Source organism: Dufourea novaeangliae, unplaced genomic scaffold, assembly GCF_001272555.1.
Source record: "Dufourea novaeangliae isolate 0120121106 unplaced genomic scaffold, ASM127255v1 scaffold99, whole genome shotgun sequence".
NCBI lineage: Eukaryota > Metazoa > Arthropoda > Insecta > Hymenoptera > Halictidae > Dufourea > Dufourea novaeangliae.
The window spans coordinates 420,262-431,680 of NW_015373982.1; the positions used below are offsets into that span (position 1 = coordinate 420,262).

Consider the following 11,419-nt stretch of genomic DNA (forward strand, 5'->3'; position numbering starts at 1 on the left):
GCAATACAGTTTTTTTTTAACATAATAAAGAACAATTTATTATTTTCCCATATACTAGTTTTGTGTTACAAAGTATTCTTCAACAAGGATGTATGTAATAGGAGGAAAGCTAAAGCAATATAAATGATTGATATCTAGGTCAAGCTTAATCGATTTAACGCTAATGATTGCAATTAGATATACATCTACTAATATTCGAATTGCTTTTACATATACATGTTCTTTCTTCCAAATGTTATTATTTGTAAATTATAGACTCAGATTTTATTACCAATAAAAAATATTAAAGAACAGGAGGTACGTACGTAAGAACATAAAAAAAATACTTTGCTACCTATGGCCGCGACATAATCGTTGCCTCGCGATCAGTTTAAATCTTAAAACTTTTAAGAAAGCTTGACGTTATGCGTGTCCAGTAGCAATCTTGTTTTATTTTAATAATAGATCACCCTGTTATCGCATAGTATATCAATGATTTTAAAAATAATTTGTGTTTTCCACATTGGAATAAAATCTATGGAGATTACATTTAAAAGGCACGACTCATTAAAAGTTTGTAAACAAGACAGTTCCGATAAAAGAGCATTTTTTAAAATTTCCATCGACTCATTATTATTATCCGCCGTTGATTCGGTTTAATTACTGTCTAAGCGTCTGTCGCTCTTCTGTTTAGAATGATTTTCAGGCACATAGCAAACCGATTTTTCTTTCGTTGACTAAAAACTTTATGGATACATTTGAAGCCTTCATAGAATATATATTTGTGTGTGTGTGTGTGTGTGTGTGTGTGTGTGTGTGTGTGTGCGTGTATATATATATGTATACATATGTAGTATTTTGTTTGTATTAAAGTACTTCATGTTAATATTCCCTTATACATATAATAACCATATTACTTGTTCATTGCGCGTTTAATATTGTAATGCACACATGGGGACATAGCATAGCTATTTAGGTTATCAGTCGGGGGGTGGGGGCAAGTGCCTTTTTTCTTTCATGTAGAGGGGGGGCAAAATCCAATTTTTTTTCTTCTAGGGTAGGGCAAAAGCTACTTTTTCCGTCCAGGGGAGGGGGGCACTTGTCCCCCTACCCCCGGCTACGCCATGGTAACGCATATGTATTGTTTTTTGTTCCACTCTCCTGAATCAAGCTAAATTTTAATGTTTCAGAAATATAATAACTTCTCTGCTTCTCATAATTTGGTAAGACTAAATAGTAGCAGAGTAATCTGCACTTGATTATATGCATTTTCAATTATACATCTTAATTCTATACAATTTATTTTCTGGAACATTTACCAGTAATAATTTATAGTCTACATAGCTACCTGATTATGGTAAAATAGAGAAGCAAGTGTTACAATACTTGTAATGAATGATTACTGCATAAACGATTCAGTTGGCATTATACTTTGGAAATTAAGAAATACTATATAAACCTTTATTAATCTGTCGACAATAGAAAACAAAAGTCAGAAGACGAATTGGTAATATAATTGTAAAATTAATGTAACTGTAATATTATGCGCCTATCGAATTTCCATGATGCAGTAACATTTAATACTTAGTATATACGTCACATACAAGCACACATTTGTAAGGCCAGGAGTTTGGAATGGGAGGCAGAAAGATTCGTCGGAACAACGATCGTTCTCTCTTTCTAACGTCAAAGGAAACAAAATCATGAAACAGAAAAAGTAGGAACGAGACAATGTAAGTCTATCTGCAAAAATATGACATTTAATTCACTCAACAAAATGATATCAAAACATCAGAAACGCGATGAGAAATACCACGAAAATCCTGTTGAAAGAAAATACGTAACATAATATCGTAACAAAAAATAAAAACAGAATCAATTCACTACAATCCGCTCCAGAATCGTAGACCGTGTACTTCTCCATTTCGTCAACAGTTAAACAGTCCCTGTGAACGAAAGCTCACGAAAAAGCTTACCGCTTTTTGACTAAGAATATAAATTATGATTACAGTGGCCAACTTTCTTTTTTGGCAATACCCTTACACTGTACAAATCTAACATAAAACTACAACGATGGGCAGTACTGCCGACAAACGTCGGAATAGAATAAATTGGCTTACACGAAGGGGGTTGCTGAGGTCGGCTTAGAACTTCACACAGGAAGTAATCACAACTGCTCCTACAAAATTAAATGGGTTCCCCGTGAAAAATAATAATCGAATTATTAAACCCTCCCACCGCTTCGAACACTACAATAATCTAATATCCTCGAATAATTTACGGTTTAAGCGTAATATTTTTCGCCGATTTATTGTATTATAGCGGCGCCGTTGTGTTTTACGGAATTTCATTTTTCTGAATCATTACGACGAACTCGGTGCAGTTCTCTCTTCTTTGTCCTTCTTTCCTAGCAGTCGAGTGGCTTCTCACATTTTGTATCGCATAAAAATAATTGTCACTCTACAAGCCACAATTGAGCCCACATGAATTGCAATGGAAACGCACACTCGTGACACGTATGACTGCAGTTATACAACGTGTGCCGATCGTTGGTTAATCAATGGCACACGATTCTATTATATTTCGCAATAAAACGATCAACAAGAGAACCAGTCCCTAAGTAAACATACTAAATAAAAAGTATTGTTTCGTATGAACACGCGGTCTTGTGGCCCGCGTTTGTGAAATAGGAACTCTTCATGAAACACACGATTTCATAGTTTTTTTTCTTCTTGCTTCAATCATTTCAATTATTAGTCTTTATACCACGGACGTGTTGCGATAATAACGATAATAAACAAATCGTTTTGCATTCTTATGCCGATCCAGCTGGTATGTCCGGTATGTTTGTGTGTATATCGTCAAACCAGCTGCCCGCAGCCCTGCGATAAAAACTAAGTTTGCACCCTGTCAGTAAGTCAGCTAGCGCGACGTCCGTGCGAAAACAAATAGTCAAAAAAAAAAAGGAGGAGGGGAGGGGGTGAGTATACGTGATATATCGCGAACAAGAAGCTTGGCAATTGTACTTAATTCGTGAGGTAGTTCTGTCTACGGGGTCCGGAGTTCATCATCGGTGACAATCCGACCACTTGATTGGTCTTCGAGTTACGCATCAACGGTTTGTGATACCACATTGATTCCACTGAGTGCTGCCATTGCCAGCAAATGCGGCAGAAGTACCGGAAACACATCTTAAAAGGACACAAAGATTTTCCAAGTTTAATTATATTGTACGGTAATGTTTAAAGAGTGGACGATGAGGAAAGAGCTTTTTTTTCATACCACTTCACGGCAGAAATAAGGTCCTTGTTGCACTGAACACTCGGAACACATAGAATCTTCTAGATACGGATCAACTTGCACCTGTTCCAGGATACTGATATTATTAAATGATTTTTGTATAGTTTTTTCATGACTGTATTTAATAATTGTACGAACCTTTTTAGTAAATTTGACGGTTTTTATCTCAATAAAAGCCGCTGAAACCGCTTTCATGTACGAATGCTTTGTGCTAAACGTAACCCGACCGGATCCTATTGGATACTTGTGTTTGTCAGTATCAATACCTGAAGTCAAATATCCAAATTTCACGGTACACATTTAAAAAAAAAAAAAAGAAAAAAACAAAATCTTGTCGACTGTATGTCATGTAAAATCTTCACCTGCGTAAATAACTCCACAGAACAAATCATCCATGATTTTTGCTAAACCGGAAGCAGTCAGCATACCGTGAAGTGCGCCAACGAATACTGTTTTATGAGGATCAAGTTTCTGCGATGAGGATTTCACGTAATTACTGTTCTCAAGGGCCCAAGGTATTACTTGTACCTATTTTTAAAATGTATATGCGAGACTTGAGTGATAATTGCTATACGAGAAGTAGAGAAATAAGTGAAAGAAATTTCGATGATTATACACACCTCCTTAGCCTTCATTCGTTTCGACGATATCTTGTAATACCAACTACCACCGTTGGTAAAATCATGTGTACAACATGCCAACAGGGTTCTCACCTTAAGAATAAACATTTAAGTCTCATTAAAAGTGAAAAATATTCTACGCCTGAAACAATACGAAGAGCTTCAATTACCTGTTTCTCGGATTCGAATATGATATACACGTATCCTTTAGGCTGCATAGCCGATTGATCTTTCCCCGGCCATTCCACGCGTATCGGACCGAACTGCTTGAAAGTTGCGATTAAAAGAGACTCCGTAATGTCCCAGGGCACACCACCAAGGAACACCTTTGATGAATAACCCGTAGGCTTTTGAGCCCGTTGAGGTAATATACCGCTCCATGTACAAGTAGGGTCACAAAGTGCTGAAAACGATACTTCTACTTAATATCATTAACATTCTTTCTATCCGATTGTCTAATTTTAATTGCAGGCGCGAGCGGTGTATCTTAAATGACAACGAATCGAATAATTGATTACGCACCAGCGGCACTTCGATGAAAACGTGCCACGCGTTCGAGCGACATTTGCGGATCTAAGACATTTATCGTTGGTGAATTCATAGCCGTCATATGATTATTCGGGGTGCAGCAATTCTTCTCGTGCGACAAGAGGGAATTCAGGAATCCCCCGTTCTGATTCGTGCCGTAATGATGACCACGATTGTGTCCGTGCGAATGTAGATGATGGTGCGGCGACGACGAATTTTGATGGGGTGAGGATAAATACTTTTTCACCGCCATACGTTGAAACGCGGCCGCTCTGTTGTTTCCGCACAAATCCACGTCTGGAGACATCAACGAACCCAACGACTGCGGGTAACATCCGTGCGAAGATGAATTCATTGACAGACAACTCTGAAAAGAATTTTCAGAAGTTTAAACACAACCATGCACAGAAACTCTTGTCAAAAGTCTTGTAGTGCATAGAAGTTTATACAAACTTCAACTTCGAGTACAGTGACTCACCTCCGTTTGACCAATTTAATTACCAAAATGCGAATTTTCTTTCAAAATTGCGAAAAATTTATCACCTAAGGATGATAAAAGTAAGAATCAGGAGAATATACAAATAGAAATCCGCAGAAAAGTTTCGACACATTATTGTTATTTCCGAGGTCTGCGAACGAATGTGTGTCACTGTATATCGTTTTAATGTCTCGAAAAGGGTACCATTATGTCGGACAGAGAACTATCGTTGCTGCTTATGCCGCTCGTATCCGAATCCGCCGGTGAGCTTGATCGTGATCCATTGCAACTCGTCAAGTAAGGATACTCGCAGGTGGGGCTGCTGCAGTTGCTAATAAGACAAAAATTATTAGCCTCCGTTCTGCTGTAATTGATAGAATTCGAATGAGCCTCTATCGAAGCTACCTGTAAGGCGGGGACCCACGAATGGGCCTTCCATAATAGGGAGAATGAATCGGTGACGACGAGGAACTAGTGTGTTGCATAGATCCCCGACTAATCGGCGACGACGCTGTCTGATTACTGCTATTTGTAGACGTGTACGAATATGGATTCGAATACAGACTTCCAGGAGTGCTGGGGCTACCAGGTGTGGTAACAGAATTTGGCGAACTCGGAATGTCCATCATCGACGAGTTCGAGCAGATACCGCTATCCTCGCAGTGCTGTTCATGCGAAAGAATAAAAAATTATAAATTACAAATTGTACAACTGATACGAAAAATGTTTAATGAATCCCAACGATCAAGCTCCTTTTTTTATTTTAGACTTTCATTTATAATTCGCTCCAAACAAGTGTGTACCAGTGTACCCAATTACTGGAGCGGAACAGAAGGGTTCAGATCAATCTAACTTCATCCAATTACATGCACCCCCTCCCCCCCCCCACCCTTATAGTAGGTCCAATCTATTCCACGATAAGAAAAGGAACTTCTTCCCCGAGTTTCTTTCTATGAAACTCGCAACACTGTCGTTGGACCGTGTCCAAGATAATGTTACAAAATAAGGGGGTGCAGGAACACAGAGGCCGCGATCGCAAGTTCACAGAGGAAGAAGAAGACGACGACGGAGGCCAAGTGAGGGTGAGAGGGAAAGGGAGGGGGATCCAGGATGGAGAGGTTAGGAGGCGAGAAAAGGGGGCCCCACCACCCGTGATAGAGCCGTTTGGCTCAGGCTTGTAAATTCTTGGCCATCCTGGAATCCGGGTCGCAGTAACGCCGCTCCCGACTATGCGTAATTTATTTTGTCCCGAACGCATTATACGTCGCCCGTAACACGCGCGTTTCGATGATATCCCCCGCCGCCCGATCCTTTATGTTCACATGCATCCAGCAAATGGTTAGGGTAATAACGTTAAAGGCGTCGAGAAGAGCCTGATAAAATGTCCATTAAAGCGTCTGGTCGATAAGGCACGGCTTTCGTTTATGGTGTCCTCTTACTTATGTGCATGTGTGTGTGCAGCGGAATCAGCAACGATTATTTTACTGACAAAATCTGGTACCGAGTCGAATTACCGTAGTTGTATCCGCCTACAATCAATGTTAATATAAATATATGTTACATAAAAACAGCGTGTAAATTCTCCTTTCTATCTCAGAAATTCATTTTGTAATGATACACACCACACATACACACGTTGTCAGAATATTTCAAGACAAAATATTAACAATAATATTTTCAATCCATTCTACAGAGAAAATTCTCTGGGTATCTATGCGGATCAATTCCGTTTCAGAGGTAAAATGAAATCTTATTTCGGTCGTGTCGAATCGAATCGAAGACGAGGGCGCATTCGGGAGGGTATTCCGCGGCTATAATTTTATATTTCTTTCGCTCTCGTGATACGGAAACGTTACACACTTCGTGACTCGAGAAATGGACACATACGTTGGCTGACCCGGCTAAAATTTGTAAAAGAGTTTTGAGTGGACACACGATCTCTCCTCGAGAAGAAGATTAGCCCCAAAGGGATGAGGATGGCTTCGGGATTTCTTATCGGTGAAGACGGCCAGCAGCAGCCAGGCTATCGCGATCCGTTATCGTTATTTTCTGCCTATCATAAATTGATGTTTCGGGAACCCTCGCCGTAACAAATAATATTGAAAATCGATACGTCAGGTAGCTGCTCTGGTGCGGTCTCTATTGTGACAAAAAATTAACCGCGAGACGGCCGGAAAAGGAAGCTCGAGGAGCAGTTGGAGTCACTCCAATGAGGATAATCATTGTTCCGGTTATTGCATTGGCAACAGCCAGACGTTCCATAATGCTCTGCCTACTTCGACTGTCGGGATTTTTCACTACCACGTGACACATGGACTGTCATTGAAGAACAAGGGAAAGAAAACAATACCATCCATCTATACTAACTGAATTTCCATAAAAGAAGCAGATACGAGCAAATTCGCAATTTGGATAAAAGTAAACTAGCCTCTTTCTTTTCACTGAATGAACGTGTGTGAATTGTAATTTACAGAATTAAAACTATGATTTATAAAGACTAAATACTATTTGTGTAGAGGATGAATTTAGATTTGAATCATCAGGACAGTCTAGGAATGAATTAAAGGAATTGGTTTCTGGGAAGAGCGACGAGAATAACAATGTTGCCCGTCCTAAACGAAAATTGTAAAATAATATAAAATAATATAAAATAATATAAAATATATAATATAGTATGTATACACAATAAAAGGAAATGTCACCTGGTAATGCTGAGAGGATCCCTGGTTGCGATTTTGGTACTGGTAGTTGCGGTAACCAGGCGATCCAGCTGTTGATTGGCTGCCCATTAACGAACCCCGTGGCAAACCGAGCCCGAACAGATCCGAAATCGACATGTCTCCTGGCGCTGAACGAAACGGAAAAATCAGTCTTTGTTTTTTCTTCTCTCTTTTTTTCGAATCGCGGAGAAACACGAGCACGGCCGGACGGAGGGCTGTCGGTTGACAAACGACGAGCGGGGCACGCTCGTTAATTTTGAAACGACGGAGCAGACAATCCAGAAACGAATTTCAAATCATTTACAGGGTGTCCGTCGACAAAATGACTTTCAATAAATCAACCGAAAGATCTCTCCTGTCTTTACTTTGTTATACATATACAGGGTGAAACAAAAAAAACGGGTTCATAACTTCCGGGGTAAATGATACTCGCCAGATGAGGAAAAAAAGTTAGAATAAACATGCATCGAAATATTAATATTATCAAAGTTATAAACAATTTTCGATTTCGATTAAAGCGAGTGACTCTCTTGCTTCGGGAGCTATCGTCTATCGTACCGTAAGGATATGTAAACAATGGATAAGTTTATCATTTCTTCTTTTCGTGGTTACAGAAGGTTTTGTATAATTTTTATTAGTTTTTTTTTACAATTTTCCTCATTGTTCTGGTGTGGTACCATCTACCCTAAAAGTTACGAACCTCTTTTTTGTTTCACCGTGTATATAAAAAAAATAAAGATTTCCCGTGAATGTATTCGTAGGAAATGTCCGTGCTCGTGGTTTACGGAACGCAAACTTTTATATTGCCAAAAATTTGCGAATATTAAACTTGTATTTTTTTATTGAAACAGTAATAAAAAAAAAAAAAAAAAAAAAAAAGAAAAAAGCGAATATGAATCGAGACATCGTACCATCGTTATTGTTGCTTTTGTTCGCGTCCTGCGAGAATCCCTGGAAGCTAGACGGCGGAGGCAGGTCTAGTAACAAGTTGCTGATCGATTGCAACTGCGGCAGCTGCTGCTCCCTGTCACGTTGCTGATACTGCAACTGGTCCCTGTCCCGTTGCTGCTGCTGCAGTTGCTGCTGCCCAGCCACGTGGTCACGCTTGTGCAGCTGCAACGGCTCCCGGTCCCATTGCATCCGTTGCAACTGGTCACGTTGCTGCAACTGCTGCATATGGTCTTGGTCGCTGGTCGCTTGCAGCTGCAACCCGTGACGCGGTTGTTCATTTCGGTCAGAGATGTCCGTTAGCTTCACTCCGTCAATCTCGTACGATAAATCTAACTACAAGAGAAACGAAGGAACATTCCTCGATTAATAAATAGAAAGTAGTATAAACGAAAATATATGCATTAGGTGTAATAGGTAGTATAAAAAGAAAATGAACTCTTGCAACAAACCTGTATATTGAACAGAGCAAAAAATATGAAACAATTAAAATATTAAATATTCAAATAGAATACTTTTCTTTTCTATCCCTCGTACATGTATCGTGATAACGATGTTACAAAATGGAACTGAATCACGGTTGAGAAACACTGTCGTCTCCGGTTTTGACAGGATCTCGGGGAACTTGAATTTGACACCCCTCGGACAACTATAACGCTTGTTTGCTTTAGAAATGAAATCGTTGAACGGTTATTACTTTCAAAACGATTGGAAATCGAATAACCAATTATCAAATCAGCAATTCATAATACTGCGTCTTTGTATACATGATATATGTATGTGTAAACGCACTTGTGTTATACGTATGTACACTGAACAGCGGATACTTATAAATCTATCCAACGCGACACTAAAGAAAATAATCCTAATTTAACAACTGCATTGATACACGCGGTATACAATTCTGTTGATTTTACTTTCCTCGCTGTTACTACAAATTCTATACTTGCGCGCAATTGTCCAACGGCCATTCAAATCGGTCGTCTCTGTTCGCGTCACCAAAACGGAAATTTCTTCGCGTGATTTCCGGGTAAACACGAAAAAATTCGAAAAGCTCAACGTTTCGCGTCCGACGGTGCATAATATACCGGCGTACGATAAATTACGATCAACCGATACGTAGGGAGAAATGGTGAAAATTTAATGCGCGTCACCTACCACTGAATTCCTCGAACTCATCGCCGCGAGTGATCCCAGCGAACTATTGCTCCGAGCTTTCGGTACAGAACGAAAACAGGAGCCTGAAGGACGCCACTCCTAGTTCACGTTCATGGAATTTGGAAAAAAAAATTTTGCAGGGCCGGGGAAATATATCATGGCATTCGAGGGACTTAACACGAATTCCAAACTTCGTGGAATTCAATACGCCGTCGAGTTTAAACGTGCTCGAGAGGACTAAGGACGTCTGGATGTACACAACATGTCAATACGCAATACGTTGTAACATTTCGTGGTTACGTCGTCGTATCGACGTTTGTTTTCGAGGGTCGATGTAACCCCTTTTAGTCATCGAATTACGCGACGACGACTTGCGGAAGTCCTCGGATATAATATGTAACTCAAAATTAGAAACATCACAGCATGATTCAACCACATTTGTCAATAAAAATGAAAAAACAAAGCAATTAACGTGTAATTGTCACTTGTGTATGTAATTAACAATCGTACAAATATTACGTTACAATAAAGAGAATCGTATGTGCCTTGGCAGATAAACGCTAAAAATACATATGTAAGTTTGTTAAAATAATTTAGATACGAAATTCTGTCGTTGTGTGTGTACATGTCAGAAATTTCAAACTAAATCTGTTTTTTTTTTATAGGGTTACTTTAACTTATTATAGTTAGTTTTAGTTTAGATTATATTGGATTTTCCAGATCTATTGCACTTCGTGTTTATTCTACGTAGGTAGGTATGTTGTGATTTGCCATTGTGGATATTAACGAATAACAAGGTTTAATGTCGTGCAGTTCGTGTATGCCTGTTTTTATGAAGTGTTCCCAAGAAGACAGTCTAGACTCGCGTACAAGTGGTTAGATATCACATTTCTGACTACGATGTATTTTTCTTAGACTTTAGATGATACCAGTGCCGGCACTATCGTATTCTACGCTTACCGCTGCCCACGTAAATCGCCTGTGGTTTCAGGTGTTTCTGATCTGAAATTTGTAACTGGTATTAACTTGAAAATAAAGCCTCCCAACATAATTACAGCATTCTTGAATCTAGTTTGATTTTGACACGTAGAATCACAACCCCTCCATCTCAAAGTTCGCGACACCGGTAATCTGAACACCTTGTGTATAGGTAAAGGGCAGGTCTATCGGTGTACGAAACGCAACGTGTTTTGCACGTGGACGCGTTGCGGCTCAAACGTACGGGAATCGCGTGTTTGTTTACAACCGGGGACGCAGGACATTCCTTCGTATTCGGTGTATACTTTACATCGATGAATCCCAGGTTTGAAACAGCGTCATGACAAACGAAATTGTAAAGTAGGTTACCAATCGACCGCACATGAGAAGTCAAAAAACCGAGGACCACGGAAAAATTGACGTGCACTCGAAATGTTCGTGCAGAGACAATCGCAGATTAAACGTCGAACATGATAAAACAGAGACGAATAGCATTTGTAAAAGGAATAATACGACTTACCGATTGCATTAAGGTGCACATGTCGATCGTCGATTGAATTTCACTAACTTCTTCAACTGTTCGAATTGACGGTCTCCTTCGGACTTCAACGCGATAACTTTTTCCCGACACACTATTCAAAGAACAGGCCCGATGTTGAATATCCTCCAGCCGGATTACGCGAATTTAATAAATTACCAGATTATCGTGT

General features: G+C 39.5%; 1 protein-coding gene across 1 annotated transcript; it reads right to left on the minus strand.

Moving 5' to 3' along the window:
- Positions 1-1,717: 1,717 nt before the first annotated feature.
- Positions 1,718-11,413, minus strand: LOC107187307 (cytoplasmic polyadenylation element-binding protein 1). Its single transcript, XM_015575378.1, has 12 exons — positions 11,230-11,413; positions 8,537-8,909; positions 7,608-7,753; positions 5,311-5,570; positions 5,110-5,236; positions 4,422-4,794; positions 4,070-4,302; positions 3,900-3,992; positions 3,642-3,807; positions 3,418-3,545; positions 3,262-3,342; positions 1,718-3,170 (listed from the first exon to the last, which is right to left on the minus strand). Exons 1-12 carry the CDS (start codon positions 11,248-11,250, stop codon positions 3,006-3,008), a joined length of 2,166 nt encoding a protein of 721 aa, XP_015430864.1. The 5' UTR covers positions 11,251-11,413; the 3' UTR covers positions 1,718-3,005.
- Positions 11,414-11,419: the final 6 nt, after the last annotated feature.